At 38.6% G+C, this 20,932-nt stretch overlaps 1 protein-coding gene across 2 annotated transcripts in view; it reads right to left on the bottom strand.

The window, feature by feature from the left end:
• LOC132866184 (VPS10 domain-containing receptor SorCS1) overlaps window positions 1-20,932 on the bottom strand; it is a 508,739-nt gene that overhangs the window by 20,134 nt on the left and 467,673 nt on the right. For both annotated transcript variants that reach the window (XM_060898794.1, XM_060898795.1), the window contains exons 21-23: window positions 18,183-18,306; window positions 14,536-14,648; window positions 6,477-6,611 (exon numbers count right to left, since the gene is read on the bottom strand). In XM_060898794.1, the coding sequence (XP_060754777.1) occupies window positions 6,477-6,611; window positions 14,536-14,648; window positions 18,183-18,306 (372 nt within the window). The remainder of the gene's footprint in view (window positions 1-6,476; window positions 6,612-14,535; window positions 14,649-18,182; window positions 18,307-20,932) is intronic.

Here is a 20,932-nt window from a genome sequence, read left to right as displayed (position 1 = left end):
GGAGATCGTGTTTGCATCCTAGATTATTAGCTACATAAACTGGTGATGCTGTGACGTTCCTTTCTTACTGCCACGTATCCTGATATGCCATAGATGCGCAAGGCTGGCTGAAATGCCAATGTGTGACACAAGCATTAATTTTGCACCAAAACCCTGTAGCCTTCATTATGTTTTCTTGTTATGTGCCCTGTGTGTGAGCTATATGTATAACTTATGCAACATACATGTACATGCATGCATTTTTACTGATAAAACGTAAAAAGCTAATTAAATAATCAGATGAACTGAGACAATCACATTCTGAAGCAAATTAAATAATTTTATGCCGGTATGTCTGTGAACATTCTCAATCATCCAGGTCATAGTAAACTGTGGGTGGTAGAAATGGGCAACTGGACTTGCTTGAAAATTCTTGAAAACGTTTCACCTCTCGTCCAAAAGGCTTCCTCAGTTCTGTCTGACTAATAGGGAGTATCAGATATATAGTATCAGATATCTGATACTCCCTATTAGTCAGACAGAACTGAGGAAGCCTTTTGGACGAGAGGTGAAACATTTTCAAGAATTTTCAAGCAAGTCCAATTTCTACCACCCACAGTTTATGCCGGTAACTTAAATACACAATACAAGTTACATGTATTAATCTAAATGCAGGTAAACAATGTTGTTTTTGTTGTTTTGTATCCAAATAAGAGTCGCATCTTACCCGTCTGTGTTCTCGCTTCTTGAAGGCCGACCTTGTGGCCGATTGTTTTGAAACAATCTGACTTTCAATTATTCGTTCAGTTCTCCGTTCATTCGCTTCCTCCATGTAAGGGTGAGATATTGCTGCTGAGGCAAGCATATCCAGCGGAGAAATCAGACGGCTGGTCCACTCATTCTCCATTTTCTCCATACTGAGTACTCCGCCATTACTGCTTGGCTCAGGCAATTACTAAAACCCAAGACGGGACGTCACCGGTTTTAGCAACAACCGCAGGGAGGTCACTGCCCGAATGATAAATTATGTCACGTCACGTTTAATCCTGGGTTTTAGCAACAACCCTCGGCTCACACTCCGGGAGAACTGGTGCAACTGATCTTACTTTCTTTTTTTTAAAATAAATAAATAAATAAAATACTTTCCTTTTCTTGTAGTTTTATTTAATTGTTGGTATTGCACCCTTTTTCAATACGGGCTGATAGCCAATGCTGCTCAACAGATCAGAGGTTTCATACGCCTCTTCAGTAAAATGTGCAGAGCAGAGGAGAGACCATGTCATAGGCACCCAATGTGCCCGTGAACTTCTCGCAAAACACATCCAAATCTTTGCAATTTGAACGTTTTTGGGCCATGAATGCAACATAAATCCACCTTCTGCCGTGTTGCTGCACCAGCCAGCAACACATCTACATGACATGGCAATAAATTAGCTCAAAATGGAGGATCGGAGTTGCAGTCAGCTCTGTGTTTTAGTATAGCGGAAATGGCGATAAAACCGATAGACTTCCTGCTGTGACGTTATGGACGTCAAGGTCATTCACTCAGACCGCTACCTATATGAATCACTTTAATTGTAAAAATTACTATATTAGATTTATTGTTAATGCTTAAAACTGTTCCTGTGCCATTCTTGAGGTCTCAAGGCATTTATAAACGAAAGTGAGGCCATGGTTCTGTGTATCTCCTTTAAATATGTGACTCAGATGCATGATGTATTTTGTATGAAAAATGCAAGTTTTTCAACACGAGAAGAGAAACTTCACATCTTCAAACTACTGTGTGATTTTCTTTTATTATATAGACACATTCACAAACAAAAAGTATCCAAATTTATCAAAACAATTGATTTCCTCATGAGTGACATACAGAGATTTATGTCATGGTTTTGGATCTCCATATCCCGGATGTAGTTCGTATGGCAAATACGAGTGGTGTATTTAAATACTGAACTCATCTTCGACTCGTTCAAGATCATGCTGGCTGAATGGAATATCTCTGATAGAGCACAAAAAAAGCCAGCCAAGATTATTATTATTATTATTATTATTATTATGAATACACATTCAATGGAACAATTATAGATTTTACAAAAAGTTAAGAACAGGGGGCCAACTTACTAATATTGAATGCTGATTCTGATCGAATGTAATTCAAATGTTCTGTCAATCCAGTGTACATGTACAACCCCGATTCCCAAAAAGTTGGGACAAAGTACAAATTGTAAATAAAAATGGAATGCAATAATTTACAAATCTCAAAAACTGATATTGTATTCACAATGGAACATAGACAACATATCAAATGTCGAAATTGAGACATTTCGAAATTTCATGCCAAATATTGGCTCATTTGAAATTTCACGACAGCAACACATCTCAAAAAAGTTGGGGCAGGGGCAATAAGAGGCTGGAAAAGTTAAAGGTACAAAAAAAGGAACAGCTGGAGGACCAAATTGCAACTCATTAGGTCAATTGGCAATAGGTCATTAACACGGCTGGGTATAAAAAGAGCATCTTGGAGTGGCAGTGGCTCTCAGTAGTAAAGATGGAAAGAGGATCACCAATCCCCCTAATTCTGTGCCGACAAATAGTGGCGCAATATCAGAAAGGAGTTCGACAGTGTAAAATTGCAAAGAGTTTGAACATATCATCATCTACAGTGCATAATATCATCAAAAGATTCAGAGAATCTGGAAGAATCTCTGTGCGTAAGGGTCAAGGCCGGAAAACCATACTGGGTGCCCGTGATCTTCGGGCCCTTAGACGGCACTGCATCACATACAGGCATGCTTCTGTATTGGAAATCACAAAATGGGCTCAGGAATATTTCCAGAGAAGATTATCTGTGAACACAATTCACCGTGCCATCTGCCATTGCCAGCTAAAACTCTATAGTTCAAAGAAGAAGCCATATCTAAACATGATCCAGAAGTGCAGATGTCTTCTCTGGGCCAAGGCTCATTTAAAATGGACTGTGGCAAAGTGGAAAACTGTTCTGTGGTCAGATGAATCAAAATTTGAAGTTCTTTACGGAAATCAGGGACGCCATGTCATTCGGACTAAAGAGGAGAAGGACGACCCAAGTTGTTATCAGCGCTCAGTTCAGAAGCCTGCATCTCTGATGATATGGGGTTGCATTACTGCGTGTGGCATGGGCAGCTTACACATCTGGAAAGACACCATCAATGCTGAAAGGTATATCCAGGTTCTAGAGCAACATGTGCTCCCATCCAGACGACGTCTCTTTCAGGGAAGACCTTGCATTTTCCAACATGACAATGCCAAACCAAATACTGCATCAATTACAGCATCATGGCTGCGTAGAAGAAGGGTCCGGGTACTGAACTGGCCAGCCTGCAGTCCAGATCTTTCACCCATAGAAAACATTTGGCGCATCATAAAACGGAAGATACGACAAAAAAGACCTAAGACAGTTGAGCAACTAGAATCCTACATTAGACAAGAATGGGTTAACATTTCTATCCCTAAACTTGAGCAACTTGTCTCCTCAGTCCCCAGATGTTTACAGACTGTTATAAAGAGAAAAGGGGATGTCTCAGAGTGGTAAACATGGCCTTGTCCCAACTTTTTTGAGATGTTGTGTTGTCATGAAATTTAAAATCACCTAATTTTTCTCTTTAAATGATACATTTTCTCAGTTTAAACATTTGATATGTCATCTATGTTCTATTCTGAATAAAATATGGAATTTTGAAACTTCCACATCATTGCATTCTGTTTTTATTTACAATTTGTACTTTGTCCCAACTTTTTTGGAATCGGGGTTGTACAAAGTCAAAGTTCTAACAATAAAAATGATACAAGTCCAAAAAGCCTGAACAACAACCCAACTTATATACAAGCTATATGTATAGGTTGATAGTTCAAGTTCAAAGTTACTTTTGGTCAAAGTTAATTGTTACACTGCAGTTGTTCAAAACAAAAGAGCTTTGCTGAGTGAAGTCCACGAGTGACGTGCTCTTGTAAAAGTTTCTGTCACTTTTCCTCACCTCCAAGTAGAACTTTGAGAATATTTCCACTATTGCTCTCTTTTCCAGTTTTTTGATGCCCGTTGGTCTGTTTTTCTCTTGTAAATATGCATGAAGAATATCCAGTGAAGTTTTGGTAGCCTTTTGGGTGTTCAGCGCGTCTGACTCTTTAAAGCCTCGGTCACAACCGGCCGTACGTGCTCCTACGGCCGGTCTACGTGCAAAAAACGCAAGAAACGCACGGAGGGCGCGCGTGAAATGCACGGAGGGTGCGCGTGTGACGTGCTGATTTTCGAGCCGTAGACTGGCCGCAGACCGGCCGCAGAGGTTCTTTGTCATGTCAAACAAATTCTACAGGCGCTTACATTTTTTTCAGGTTGCAAGACAAACTTACGGCCAACGCGTGTCTTTCTCCATGAACAAAAAAAAACCGCAGCGATTTGGGAAATGCCAAAAATCGCACAGCCAAAAAATCGTATGTCCAGTTGTGACCTAGGCTTAAATCTTCCGCTTTTAATTAAGCAAACCTTGCCACCATGTTTATGTACAAACTGTCCAAGTCACTTGCTAGCGCCGAAGTTTTACATCTCCAACGTGTCTCTTTTCCAGTTTTTCAATGTCTGTTGGTATGTTTTTCTCTTGTAAATATGCGTGAAGAATATCCAGTGAAGTTTTGGTAGCCTTCTGGGTGTTCAGCACGTGTGTCTTTAAATCTTTGGCTTTTAATGAAGCAAATGGCACTGCCATGTTTGTGTACAAACTATCCGAGTCACTCACTAGCACAGAAGTTTTACATCTCCGATGTGTCTCTTTTCCAGTTTCTCGATGTCCGTTGGTATGTTTTTCTCTTGTAAATATGTGTGAAGAATATAGAATGAAGTTTTGGTAGCCTCTCGAGTGTTTAGCGCACCTTTAGTTTCAGTTTATTTATTTATTGCTTAATCCAAGCACTGAATTAACCCTGTCTTCTCTCTTTCCCGGCCAACAAAGAAATGATTGTGTGCATGCGCAGCAGAAAAGTTTTGTCATTGGATCTTCACATGAGCTCCAAAATGTGATGTAATGTTGTCTTGACAACATGCAATATAATAACAATATTGCGCCTCACTATCCATTAGGGAGAGTGGTGTAATACATGGAGGATAAGCGATATGACAACAATATTGCATGCCATCAATAAACCCGCTAGAAGGGAATAGAATACATGGTTTTATTCCATGGAAAAAGTGGCCTGTATGTATAATAATTCCCAGTAAAACACTCGTGTCCATATAATATAATACAGTATATCTCAATATAATATGTCTAACTATCAATAAGACAAATAAAAGATATGAACTGTCATAATTGTTCTGAATGTGAGACATGACTATTTGTTTATTTATTTACCGTAGTTTGTTAGTTATGTAAATCCATCCATCACATTCTGTACCAAAATCAATTTCCCCTTTTTGGTATAAAATTTGAAACATAACTTGAAGTTACATTTCATCCTGCTGTCATTCTTAGCAGAAGCAATGTTAATGCAATACAAAGCACATACCATGACACTGCATGTGAAATATATTAAACTCATAAATGACATGACATCTATTGAAGCATACATAGATTTTTCCCCACTAACAGAAATTAACATAAATGAACCAGTCCCTCATTGTGTTTCTCCTCGACCTATTTGTTTATGCAGGCTGCTGTGTGTAACTGTGTGTAACTGTGTGTGTGTGTGTCTGTATGTGAAATAGATTATGGCTGAGAGCTGTGTGGGCCAACACTGACATCTGCTGGAGGAATTGAGAAACACTTTCACATCACCACCCTGCTTTAGACACATTTTATCATCTCATCTCGTTATCTCTAGCCACTTTATCCTGTTCTACAGGGTCGCAGGCAAGCTGGAGCCTATCCCAGCTGACTACGGGCGAAAGGCAGGGTACACCCTGGACAAGTCGCCAGGTCATCACAGGGCTGACACATAGACACAGACAACCATTCACACTCACATTCACACCTACGGTCAATTTAGAGTCACCAGTTAACCTAACCTGCATGTCTTTGGACTGTGGGGGAAACCGGAGCACCCGGAGGAAAACCGCACGGACACAGGGAGAACATGCAAACTCCGCACAGAAAGGCCCTCGCCGGCCACAGGGCTCGAACCCGGACCTTCTTGCTGTGAGGCGACAGCGCTAACCACTACACCACCGTGCCGCCCTAGACACATTTCTAAATAAATAAATAAATAAATAAATGTGCTTGTCTATTTGACCAGGAGTAAGTGTATCAATGCAGTATAAGGATCAGATATAAATTCCAGGATGAGCAGTGGTGATGATGGTGATGAGATCAAAACCATTGAATGTAAATCGATAAACACTGTGCTCCTGAAAAACACCATAAAACTGCTTTCTGGCCTCTCATTAAAATTTGGCACACTTGATATCGAAAATGCACAACCCTCCTGCATATTGTTTTCAGCAGATAAAAGTAAAGTGTATTTATGGATACCTGGTCTAAATGCATTACTGTTTTGTCTGCTTTGCCCTCTGTTAGCTCTTTATCCGGAAGCAGGAAGAATTCAGCGGCAGTGGGCAGTCCTGGCAAAACAGTGACCAACAGATGCTCTGGATTCACTCCAGTCACCTAGAAAGCATACACAGCCAGCTTTAGACAATGTATACAATACCTCAACAATAAATCCAAAAGCACAATAGTGCAGGATTTGTCCTTGTGTATGTGAGGCATGTGAAAGTGAACTTCACAGTATTTGTGGATCATTGAGTATAGTAGTGTTGGGAATGGTCCAGAGGTGTTCCCCCAAAAAAAATTCTGACAGCACGTGCAGACATTCTGACCCATCATGCCTACTTTGACAAGAAGAAGAAGAAGAAGAAGAAGAAGGCTCTCTCAGGAATTTCAACCAATCCTGACAGCTCTCTCAGAAATTACCACTAGCAATCACAAGTAATTTTTTAAAGTAGTTATCATAGTGTTGTGTAATGTCTCAAATTAAAGAGGATGAAGATCTGAATTGAAAACTTGTTTAATTTTGTAAATAGGTCTAAAGAACCAAAAAGTTATGAACATTTGAAAATCCAGTGTTTTATAAAATTTCTATTTCTGTCATATGTTAGGTCAGGGTCTAGACCCCACTACTGGTAACACTGTAACCCAGTACTACCTGCCACATGGGCGAGTGATCGGCATCGAACCCGGCTCCCCCACCAGCTCTATGCTGATGAGGAGGATGGTATGTCACCCAGCAGGATGAAAAACAAGACCTGTCAAAGGGCGGATGAGCTCCTCATGAGCCAATGGCCAACATGTAGCAGGCACCATGGAGTGCTTTGGGCACAGTCGGACAGACTCAATCTTGTGGCCATCCACTGCATCCTGCTTTATCTCCAGCCATCTCGACTATGTCCTGCTGCTAGGTTAAGGTGATTCAGGACAAGAGAGTGATGCTGACGAAATGCACAACTCTCCCTCACTATCATCAGATTTTACTGTGCAATTCATGACTTCATTCACCTTCTATGAAGTCATGCTCATCTTCGTCTATGAAGGAGGAAACACACACACACACACACACACACACACATTTCTGTCCGTTGCCCTGGTCACAAACCAGCATCCTTTGTGTTTAAACATGAAAGCCAGAATTTACTGGGTACAGCTGTGGTCAGAAGGTTACTTACAGTGACATGAATGTCATGGCAATATTTGGGCTTTCAATTATTTCTCTGAACTGTTCTTTTTCTGGGGCAGAATCATTGTACAGCATACATCTTAAAAAAAAACAGGCTCGAAATCACTGCACAATTTTCTTTGGGTTTTCTGAAATCAAAAAAAGGTCAAAAGTATACATACAGGGTCAAAAGAATACATACAGCACACCTAATATTTGAGTAAAATGTCTCTTTGCAAGCTTCACCTTGACCAAACATTTTTGTTTACCATGGACAAGCTTCTGGCAGAATTCTGGTTGGATATTTCATGACTCTTCATGGTAGAATTGGTAGAGTTCAATTATTTTTTTTTTCTTGGCATGGACTTGACTTATAAGCACAGCCCATATATTTTCAATAGGGTTGAAGTCAGGACTTGTTTTAAGCTTAATATTAGCCTGCTTTATCCTCCACAACCAGCTCTGATGAGTGTTTGGGTTCATTGTCCTGTTGTAAGTCCCAAGTCATGTTCAAGTTTCCAATGGTTTGAGATTATGCTGAAGAATTCTGAGGTAGTCCTCCTTCTTCATTATTCCATCCACTTTGTGCAATGAACCAGTTCGACTGGCAGCAAAACAGCCCCAGAGCATGATGATCCTACCACCACCACCAGCTGGTACAGTGTCCCTCTGTTCATGGTGGCCATTGTGTCCAAACAACTCAATCTTTGTCTCATCTGACCATACAGCTACCCTCCAGAAGGCTTTTTCTTTGTCCATGTGGTCAGTTGCAAACTTTAGTTAAGCTTGAAGGTGTCGATTTTGGAGCAGGGAGTTATTTCTTGGATAGCAGCCTCTTAGTCCATGGTGATGTAAAACTCACTGAACTGTAGACAGTGATCCATCAGCTTCCAGCTCATGGCAGGGCTGTGCCATTATGGTTCCTGACCATCTAAACCAATTTCCTTCCAGCTGAGGGTGACAGTTTGGGTTTTCTTGAAGCAAAGTGGCTTGGCAAAGTGACTACACCTCACAATAACTTGCATACAATTGTTTGAACTGATCTTGGGATTTGCAGTTGTTTAGAAATGGCTCTAAGAGACATTCCTGAGTTGTGTACATCTGCGATCCTCTTTCTCAGATCTGCACTGAGCTCCTTGGATTTTCCCATTTTACTGTGTATTGGTCAATCCAGTGAGTACTGTAAACAAATCCTTTTTATGAAGGCACAGAAAAGCTACCAGCTGTAGTCAATCATGATCACTAACAGGAAGTTAACAGACCTCGACCTTGGCAAGATAAGAGACATTTTGGAAGTTTCAGCATCTCTGAATTAATAATCTAAGTGAGCGTATGTCAATGTTTGACCATGCATGTATAATTTTGACTCTGTGGTGATTTCAGAAAACCCAAAATAAATTAAAACTTCTGCACCAAATTTATTTTCTATTAAAGATATATGCTGCACAATCATTTGACCACAGAAAACGAACAGTTCAGAGAAATCATTGAAAGCCCAATATTGCCATGATATTCATATCCAAGATGACATTCATGTCACTGTATGTAAACTTCTGACCGCAACTGTATGTTCACTTTTAAATTGTGGACACCTAGTGTGACTAACAATGGTGCTGCTCGAATGTACTGTGTATAAGAGGGTAAACTTTTGTTAATTCTCTTCAAAACAGTATGACTGATATTTATACACCTTCTCATTTTTTTTTCTCCATGAAAAAATTTAGGAAAATGATTTGTTTTTAGGAAGGATACAAAATTTTCCTCATTTATCCTATCTTTTGCGGGCACTAGACATCAAAATGTTCAGCTGATTTTATTGGAAAATCAAGTCAACATGAGAGATACGACCACCAGGTGGGAATCATGAGTTTTAAGCCGATTGAACCAACAATGAGTGAGCTGGAAGTAACAACAAAACACACGGACCGGTGATGAATATCCCTAAAAAATCAAAATGATGGTACCCATGAGATTGGTGTATTGTATTACCCAATGTTAAAAAAAAAAGCTTAAAGTAAAAACTCATCACAACGCTGCATAAAATTAACAATACATTCTGTAAATGTTATTTATTCTTGAATCGACACTAGTTTTATGTAGATGAAAGACTTTTAAATGTCTTTAAAGGTCAAATGAACACATGCTGTTCTTCCATATAAACATATGGGAGGTTCATCAATGCAGCAGCGTGCTGTCATTGCTATTACCACCAATTCTGGCAACTTCATCAGAAATTCTCACCAATTCTGGCAACCCACCCCCAAAGTTCTGACCATTTCTGCCAGCTTCCTGAGGAATAATAACCTAATTTGGCAACATCCCCAGAAATTCTGACCTCTGATCTCACTTTATCCCATTGAGACATTCACAGATTCCACCTGCTCACATAGAAATTCTGACAAATTCTACTCACCTCTGTAGAAAATCTGACCAACTCCACCAAATTCCGCAAAAATTCTGACCAATCCTGCCTATTCCCACAGAAATCTTAATCAATTCTGCTTGCTCTGACAGACAGTTACATTTAACAGTCTATCAATTGGGGACATATCTGACAGATTCGTGCTGACAATGCGTTCACGCCCTGCACAAGCTCACAAAGAAATGCAGATCCACTACCGAGCTTGCTTCACGAACAGCAATAGACCTGTTGGTGCTCAAAGAAATAATGTAATGTTACTGGTAAAAATACAAATTTTCCAGACACCTGGGTATATTCTACACTAATTAACAATTATTCCATGAAATCGAGTCATACATGAGCTGATAGCTGACGAGGCGCATAGCACCGAGTTGGCTATAAGCCATGTATGATGAGATTGAGTGGAATAACTGTTTTATTATATCCCCATTCACTGAATTTTGAGAAACAGAGTATTTATATTTTTTGCAAATTCGATAAATAAAAACTTTATACAAAATGTCAGACAAAATAATTTTGCTTAGAATGTAAACAAACCAGCAAAATGATAGTGACAATTTGTGAAAAATGCTCTAATAATAATTCTTGAAAAATAAAAAGGGATCTGTTCTTCCCATCAAATAATTTTATTCCATATTTTGTTGCTTTTTTGTATTTTGGGGGTCTTCTTCTTTAGGGTTTTTTTGGCAGTTAACAAACCAAATTAAAGGTGCATTAGCGCCACCAACTGGGCTGGGGTGTATATATATATATATATATATATATATATATATATATATATATATATACACACACACACACACACACGTACGTATATTAGTTATTTCTGTTTCTTTTAAATACTTGATTTTTTTTTTTTTGGTTTTGTCTCCGAGTTTTTATTTCATCCTCTGTTGGTTCAGTAACACGTGCCGCCATTTTGTTTTTCTCTACTCACAGTATATTAGCTGATAGCCTAGTAATAGAATAGCCAATCAGAGTGCGCGATTGCTCATATCCAGCAAATGTGGATAGAGTAATAAGGTATATCCCTGTAGTACACTACTATAAGCAGTGATAATGATATACCATAGGTGGTTTGGCATACTAGTTGGAAATTTTGTAGTATTCAATGCAGAGCAAATGAATGAATATGTACCCAAACCACTCGCACTTTTTTATTCTGTCACTACAACTACATTTCAAACTTTAGGAGATGAACTAGGCAGCTGCTTATGGCAGTTATTATGCAGAGCCATCTCTGACAATGTGTGTGCAGAATGTTTGCAAGAGGAAAAAAACAGAAAGCATCTATGGCAGATTACAATTAACATCATTGCATGGTCTGTTATTGTTTTGAGGATATAACAGAGGCAGTGAGGCAATTCAAACCACAATACCAACATTAGTTTCAGGTCAAATCACAAGGTTAAAGTGTGCCGTTCTTCTGTAAGGCCCCATGTGGTCTGTTGAAAACTCATTAGCCACATTATAACTCCAGTGGAGTAGAGCACACATACGACTACTGTGGTTTGGGCTAAAATCCTTGTTTTGTTTTTTGGGGGGCTTTTTTCCTTCACTGCAACCAGTAGATGCATTCATGCATATTAGAGGATCTTGGATTTTGTGTGGTAGCATTGTGGCTAAAACAAAAGAAGATACATTTTAGATCTGATACTCTGGAGAAGGACATTGCCCCAGGCTACATCTTTTGATCTTATTGCAATGATTGTACAAAATATTTCTTCACTGTATTATTTTAATCTAACATATCTGTCTTTCAGTTATCAGCAAAATAATTTATTTATGGATGTGAAAAAGCCCTTCACATGCTTTCCTATATTAGGTTATAAATAAAACATGATGGAATGTGCTGTTGCTGATGTAGAGTTACTGTTATCACCACAAAGTTGATTATTTCCAAATAACAACATCCTGAAGTGTTTTATTCCTCTAATACTACAGAAATCTGCTTACACTTGCCATTTTAAATCTAATCACAAACAAAATATTGACCTTTATCCATTTATAGTTAAATTTATTGTTGTGGAATGTCCAAAAATTCACTTATGCTATGATTCACTCTTTTTTCCCTCTCCCTCTCTTGAAGTTAATAATAATAAAAAAGATGCAACTTTTCATGTTATCAATCCTCTCCTGAGAACTACCGTATAGCCAAAAAGTTACTAACTGTTTTGCTTTGTTAAAGGTGCTGACTGCAAAGTCATCTGAAATTTAAATTTTTTTATTGTGCATGGCATTTTCCTATATCTTGCAAGAACAATATCATATGGATGAGATGTGATCATTTTGATGTGCGAAGGGTCAGTTTTCTCTGTTTTGGGACCACTTTCCTACCTCTTGAGGTAAACAGTATGGCCCTGTGGAAACAGCCGAATGTGAGGAGCTTTAACTAATTAGCATAATTATGGAACTGTGTCACACCAAGATGGAGACGTGTGGAAAACATTGTGACTCTGCATTGACCTCAGAGAGTTTTGACTAGCAGGTATGTAATTTGTGATTGACATTCAATAGATCCGTGAAACAAAAGACAAATATATCTTTTCTCTGTTACTGCTTTTGTGTTATTGTTTCTTTCTGTGCAAGATCAAAACATTAGGTGTATAACTCCATACTCGCTATTGTGGAGTCGAGCCCATGCATTCTAAGGCTAAGATAGCTAAGCACTAGCTAGAATTATTTAGTTATCTGTCCAGAAAAATGACACGTCACCTAACCTTGTTCTATCTTGCAGTTGCACTCACTAGGCAGGCTTTCCTTTTCTTTTCCACTGGCAGGACAGCAGAGTCCACCATGTTTGTCCACTTCAACTTGTTTTGGTTAAAAGTAGGTTAAACACACCCCACGGTGGTCACGTGATATTGTTGTTCACTTGTTTTGGCAATCTCCGGAATTGTAAAATGCGGGACGCGTTTTATCTTGACAAAACATTCACACATAGGATACACAGTGTGTGCAGCAGCGAAACATCTTGAAACTCCACAACAACAGAAATAGAACATTTTGTCCAGAATTCAATTTGCAGTCAGGACCTTTAAATAAGAACAGTTAATTTAAACAAGATCAACTGTGAGCTACTGCTCATTTACATATACCCCAACTCTTGCTTATATCAGAATGCAAGCAATAGAAGGAATAGGACACTTATTATGAATGTTGACTTCAACAAATAATTAACCCTGAAACAAGTAAGTAAAGAGCAGCATTCTCCCCAGGAATTTCAAATAGCATCCTGGTAAACTGTCATTTTGAAATAGCATTTTGCTTCTTGAAATAGCATCAAAATCCACCCTATATGTTTTGTAAATACATTCAGTTGGTAAACAGGAAGTTGATGTGCAACAGACCTGAAAATGGTACACACGGTATAGAACCCCAAGCTGAAGCTCAGTACCAAATATCAAGCAGTTGTGATTTGTAGTTGCTGAGAAAAGTGTTATGAAAATTTTGTAAATCCACCCCTATATGTTTCGTAAATACATTCAGTCGGTAAAACAGGAAGTTGATGTGTGACAGACCTGAAAACGGTATACACGGTATAGAACTCCAAGCTGAAGTTTGGTACCAAGTACCAAGTGGCTATGATTTATGGTTGCTGAGAAAAAGGGTGTTTCGGATGGACAGACATATGGACGGATAGATGGACGGAGGTAAAAAAAAAAACAGTATCCCCCCACCCACCACCCCGCCTTCAGAGCAGGGGTATAATAAGAGGAGGAAAAGATAAAAAAAAATCTGATTATTATTAATCTTCGATTATGTGAAGACTCGACTGTACAAGACCCTGTGAATGAGTTTTTACTATAGAAATGATAACATTTTAGAACGAGTGTATTACATATACCTGTGATTTGAATGGCAGCCCATACTATTGTCAGAACTTGTCTTACAGTAAATTAATCAGCTTCTGACTCGGATTTGAGAATTCAAATGCACTGGGTTATATGTTACAATACTAATTTTAGTATTTCTGTTCTGTACTCTCTGTTAGCCTCTGACCAGAAACCGAGCTTGCCTTTAACCTAATCTAGCATGCCAGTCCATTCGCATGATGCGGCTTTGGACAAACGGTGGGGGATTTAACTTCCCAGTGGTCAGCAGAAGGTTTAAAAACACCTATTGTGCAGTTATTAGAGAGCATCATAAACTCTCTTCCGTGACAGTTCATAGCTTCGTTTATTTGACACATGAGGATTATTGAGAGTGAGGCAGAAATGATGTTCCTGTGGCACCATGATGCATTCATTGCTCATTTGCAACACATCCGAGTTTTACAGTGATTTAGGGAAGATTTAAACTTGGAGCAGAAGGAACCACAGGCAGTAATCGCTAGAGTAAAAGCGGAACTGTTTCAGCTCAGACTTATGAGTAATGGGGGGGGGTTGATTCTGATCTTTAGCACAGTGCTCTTGATCCAATACATCAAAGAAGAAGGGGCCTCAGACTTCGCTCACATGAATCATGGAGTTTTTGATGACTCTGCTAACGTCCAGTCTCCATTCTGCCACATCAGGGTTGTGCTCATCCAGATTGGAGGAAAAGGCTAAAAGATGGGACCTGAAATATTCTGTAAAAAAGACAAAGAAACAGAAAATATAGCAGTATACAATTAAAACTGGTTGTGATTTTTGATAAATATTAATATAAAATATGACTCGTTCATTCAACGCTGTTCTTTTTTTAGCACTTTGATAAATGACTAGCTTTAAAATTCCCTATTAATTAAGCCAGAATTAATTAAGTTACTTATTAATCTGATACTGGATTCATAAGTTAATGATCATTACGATTTTACCATACCATTGCACTACAGCTCATTCATATTGCACATTTCCATTCATATTGCACATTTTGAACATACTGTAAATATCTATCATATCATTATACCATTCCATAGCCTGTAATTCCTGTACATTTATATTTATATATATATTACACTTATGTTATTTACTTCTATGAACTTCTGGTTAGATGCAATCTGCATTTTGTTGCCTTGTACCTGTGACATGCAATGACAATAAAGTTGAATCTAATCTAATCTAATCTAATCTAATCTAATCTAATCTAATCTAATCTAATCTAATCTAATCTAATCTAATCTAATCTAATCTAATCTAATCTAATCTAATCTAATCTAATCTGACTGTAATAATTTGTGGTCCAAGCACTTTGTGACTTACACACTGGCTGCTACTCAGGCAAAGGAAATGAGACTGATCAGCCTGATCTTGTGAAACATCAGTGATAGTGTTATTTATTTATTTATTTACTTTTTTTTTTTTGCCTGAGACCTTGGGTTCTACAAAACCCAAAAAGCCTTAAGAACCATTTACAGAGACAGCTGCTTTTGAAGCCATGATTTCAAGGGTACAGAAGGAACCAAGTAAAGCTAGCCATGTATGGGTGCATTTTGATTATAGTGTTGGAGTGAACTCTTAAAGAACTTGAGGTGTGTTGTATACTTATTGTGAGTATGTAGTATGTATGTGCTTTAATGTGCCTATGAATGGATTATTGGGGAGATATGTCATGTTCTGTGTTGCTGCCGCCGATATGTGTTTTTGTATGTTATGTCTTCTTTTTGTAATTGCTATGTAAAAACAAAATAAAAATTTCAATGACAAAAAAAAAAAAAGAACCATTTACAGTAGCATGGCCTACTTTTGAGGAAATTTCACTAATATATCAAATCCATTTAAAATAGTTCTAGTATTTTTGGCCAACTGGTGTCAAATTATACCAAATTTGATAGTCTGATCCTCAGTACAAAATCATGTTGCTATTAAAAAAAAAAATATTGTCACCACATGTGGCAGAGCTTAACTTACTCAAACACATGAGCAATGGATTTACACAAGGCTTTGAAAGGCTTTTTTTCAAGACTAGATTCTGAGGCCGTATGCTAACGTGCTAACCCATAGGGGGTGGAAGTAAAAAAATCTGTTTCTCATAAACTGTAGAGAAACTGAGTTGATTTTTTTCTGTGCTGCATCATTCTGCTAATCTGTCACTGGATTTCAAATGATAACCTTAAATAAAGACTTTGAAAAAATGGCAACGGTCAGTCAATCAGCTTTCAGCAGACATTTGACAGGGTTTGCATTAAGTTGCCATTATGAAATATTAAAAGAATATTCAACTATGATTTCTTTATTTTTTCGGTAACATGGCAAGAGCTGATTTCAAGAGGCAATATTGGCAAAAGGTGCTTGGACCCTATAGTTTGCCATTATATGTAATGTGTTATGCAACTATGACTTAAGAACAAACTTTTCTCCAAGATGAATATGCTTTGAAGTAATAACTGAATACTTTATTTACTTCATTTCCTTAGATGATGAAATATGAGACACTCTTGGTACTCTTATTGTACATACTGTCTTCATATATATATATATATATATATATATATATATATATATATATATATATATACACACACACACACACACACACACACACAACCCCAACGTAGGAAAAGTTGTGGCAGTATGGAAAATGTAACTAAGAAAAGAAAGTAGTGATTTCTAAATTTACTTTGACATATTTCATTCCAGACAGCATGAACCCAGGATATTTCATGTTTTGCCTGGTCAACTTCATTTCATTTGCTCATATACTTTCATTTATCCATTTCAGACCTGCAACACATTCCAAAAAAAGTTGGGACGGGGCAATTTGGTGCTAGTAATGAGGTAAAACAATTAAATAAGAATGTGATTTGAAGCAGGTGATGTCAACAGGTGATTGTAATCATGATTTGGTACAAAATCAGTATCCAGGAAAGGTCTAGTCTTTGAGGAGCAAAGATGGGCTGAGGATCTCCAGTTTGTCAACAAATACATGAGAAAATTATTGAAATGTTTAAAAACAATGTTCCTCAAAGAAAGATAAGAAGGGATTTGGATATTTCACCCTCCATGGTGCATAATATCATGAAACACTTCAAGGAATCTAGAGGGATTTTGGTGTGTAAAGGGCAAGAGCACAAGCCTAAGCTGAACACCTTTGATCTCTGAGCCCTCAGATGGCACTGCATCAAGAACCGTCATTCATCTACAGCTGATATAACCACATGGGCTCGGGATTATTGTAGCAAACCTTTGTCAAGCACTACAATACACAGTCACATTCACAAATGCCAATTAAACTTTACTGTGTAAAAAGGAAGCCTTATGTTAACTGTGTCCAGAAACGCTGTCAGTTTCTCTGGGCTTGGAGGCATCTGGGATGTACCATCACACAGTGGAAATGTGTATTGTGGTCAGAGGAATTATTATTTCCGGTCTTTTTTTTAAGGTCTTTGTGTTCTTGACCAGAGACGCAAAGAACCATCCAGATTGTTACTAGCAATGAGTCCAAAAGCCAGGGCCTGTCATGGTATGGGGTTGTGTCAGTGCCCTTGGCAAAGGTAACTTACACTTCTGCGATGGCAGCATTAATGCAGAAAAGTGCATTGAGATTTTGGAGCAACATATACTGCCTTTGAGATGACACCTGTTCCAGGGATATTTCAACAAGACAATGCAAAACCACATTCTGCACACATTACAAAGGAAGAAGAGGATATCTGTCCTCTCTGTCCCCAATACAGAACGTGTAGCCAATGATGACCCCATATTGTTGCACACGTTAAGACCTGTTTACAGAAAAAATGGGACAAAATAACACCTGAAATGCTTCATCATTTGGGGTCTTCAGTCCTTAAATATTTTTTAAACGTTGTGAGAAAGAATAGCAACATTCCAAAGTAGTAAATGTTTTACGCTCTCAACTTTGTTTGAAATGTGTTGCAAAAATCTAAATAGAAATGTGTTTATTTGAGGAAAAATATACTCTTTGTTTTTCTGATTCTTAGTCAACTGTTGGCCCTTTGGGCAAGGGCCTTAACTCTGTTGGCTCAACCTATCCACACTGACCCGACAGAGAAGTGAGAAAAAGATATAGGAAGATGTGTAATGTTTCATGGCATTCATGCATTTCCTTTCAATCCAGACAGAAATACAGATTTATTTCCACAGGCAAAACAGACAAGGAGGGCAGAATAAGAGCATCAAACAGTATTCCCACATTGCATAGCTGTCAAGAAACAGCCACTCACCATGGACTGCAATGGTTTTCCTGTCTTGCTGTATAGTGCTCCCGGCTACCACCTGCACAGTGATGACATTTATTCCCTCCCGAGGGAAAGTGAAAGCCACACTCCCCTCCAGTGTGATTATTGGCTGGGGTTGTGGAAGCAAGCACAAGAAAGAAACAAATACAGAGGGACATAGGAATGAAAAAGAGTAAAAAGGACATACCATGTCTTCTGCTTGTCAGTTTTGATTAGTGGCAAAGCATAAAAAGTCACTTAAAATAAAATTTTATACATATAATATTTCTAGTACTAGTGTTTTTCCCAAGCCATTTTGATTTGAGAGATGTGGACCAAAATACGAGTGTTCTAAATGTACTGTCTTTAACAGTTAGAGCCATGCTAAATCTTACATTGTTAATATCACTTCTGATTTATTAAAACTGACATTCATGGATTGCTGATGTTAGCAAATGCAGTCAATATTCATTCATCCATTTTCTATGCCGCTTATCCATTGTGGGTGAGCTGGAGCCAATCCTAGCTGACATTGGGCAAGAGGTGGGGTACACCCTGGACAGTTTGCCAGTCTATTGCAGCACTAAGGCCCTGTCCACACGGCAACAGATTCAGGTGAATCTGATAAAAATGTTTTATCGTTTCGGCCTGGCGTCCACATGGCACCGGCGTTTTGGGTGCCCCAAAACGATATTTTTTGAGAACGGGTTCCAGAGTGGAAAAATCTGGCAATGGCGCCGTTGCGAAGTCGTCTGGATGAGTAGAACGGATTTGTTTACGATGACGTCACAACCACATGACTAGAACAAGCAGCACTCTCGCGCGCATCATTCGTAACAACAACAGCAACAATGGATAAGAATCTTTATTATTGGATAAGAATATTTTGAAATTGTTTACACATTAACCTGACTGACCTGCCAGACAGACAATTTACACCTACTTTGATGAACAGAAAGTACAGCCTTCCACACAAAGCAACAGTTACCTGACTATAATGGAGGCAGAGGGGAAAAGGGTCAGAAGACCCTTCAACAGACTGTTTTGTATGAACCACTGCATTGCATTCACTTTTGTATACAGCTTTTCTTTTAAATAAACAAGTAACTGAACCATTTCTTGAATTTCTTTTTTTTTTACTGGATAAGACTGCTTTTCAAAATGTTCACACACAATATAAAAAGTTATATAAATTATATAAAAATGCTTTTCAAAATGTTCACACACAATAAGAAAATGAAGTTATATAAAACTATGCACACTAATAAAACTAATTTGTACACACAGAAGGCACGATTTCCTCGCGTAGTCGCAGCCATCTTCTTCTTGTTGTTGTGTTTTTGTTCCTGTGAGTGCTTCACGCCGGGTAGAAGAAGGGGTTTATGCGCATGCGTCCTACTTCTTCTATTGTTCTGGTGTCTCCGATGGGACCATCTTACAGCGCACGTAGAGGTGTGGCATGTGTATTGCATCATTTTCAGCAAGCATTGCATTGCCATATGTACCTGATATTTTACTGATCCGTTGCCCATGTGGACGCGATATTTTTTTTACCCGCTAAAAAAAAAAATCTCGTTGCCGTTGTCATGTGGATGTAGCCTAAGACAGAGAAACAGACAGACATTCACATCCATATTCACATCTATGGGCAATTTAGAGTCATCAGTTGGCCTAACCCACGTCTTTGGACTGTGCATGTTCCACACAGAAAGGTCCTGGTCAACTGGCAGGCAAACCCCATGTTGCCCAACAGTAAATGTGGTTATAAATAAATAAGTTAAAGGATCTTTAACATAGAGCTTTCCCATTTTATTGAGTAACAGATTTGATTTGTATATACAGTGTCTTGCAAAAGCATTCATCCCCCTTGGTGTTTGTTCTGTTTCGTTGCATTACAAGCTGGAATTAAAATGGATTTTTGGGGGGTTAGCACCATTTGATTTACACAAAATGGCTACAAATTTAAAGGTGAAAATTGTTATTTTATTGTGACACAAACAACAGTTAAGGTGAAAAAAAAAGAAATCTAGAGTGTGCATAGGTATTCATCCCCCAAAGTCAATACTTTATAGAGCCACCTTTTGCTGCAATTACAGCTACAAGTCTCTTAGGGTATGTCTCTATTAGCTTAGCACATCTAGAAACTGGGATTTTTGTCCATTCCTCAAGGCAAAACTGCTCCAACTCCTTGAAGTTAGATGGGTTACGTTGGTGTACAGCAATCTTCAAGTTATGCCACAGATTCTCAATTGGATTGAGGTCTGGGCTTTGATTAGGCCATTCCAAGACATTTAAACATTTCCCTTTAAACCACTCCAGTGTCGCTTTAGCAGTATGTTTAGGGTCATTGTCCTGCTGGAATGTGAACCTTTGCCCCAGTCTCAAACCTCTGGCTGACTCAAACAGGTTTTCCTCCAGAACTGCCTTGTATTTAGTGCCATCCATCTTTCCTTCAGTCCTGATCAGCTTTCCTGTCCCTGCAGATAAAAAACATCCCCACAGCATGATGCTGCCACCACCATGCTTCACTGTAGGAATGGTGTTCTCAGGGTGTTGGGTTTGTGCCACACATGGCATTTCCCATGATGACCAAAGAGATAAATTTTAGTCTCATTTGACCAGAGAATCTTCTTCCGTGTGTTTGGGGAGTCTGCCACATGCTGTTGGGCAAACTCTAAATGTGTTTTCTTCAGCAATGGCTTTTTTCTGGCCACTCTTCTATAAAGCCCCACTCTGTGGAGTATACGGCTTAAAGT

This window comes from Neoarius graeffei, chromosome 18 (genome assembly GCF_027579695.1).
Source record: "Neoarius graeffei isolate fNeoGra1 chromosome 18, fNeoGra1.pri, whole genome shotgun sequence".
Classification (NCBI taxonomy): domain Eukaryota; kingdom Metazoa; phylum Chordata; class Actinopteri; order Siluriformes; family Ariidae; genus Neoarius; species Neoarius graeffei.
Note: the sequence above shows the minus strand (reverse complement) of the source record. Positions and strands in the feature narration are given on the sequence as shown.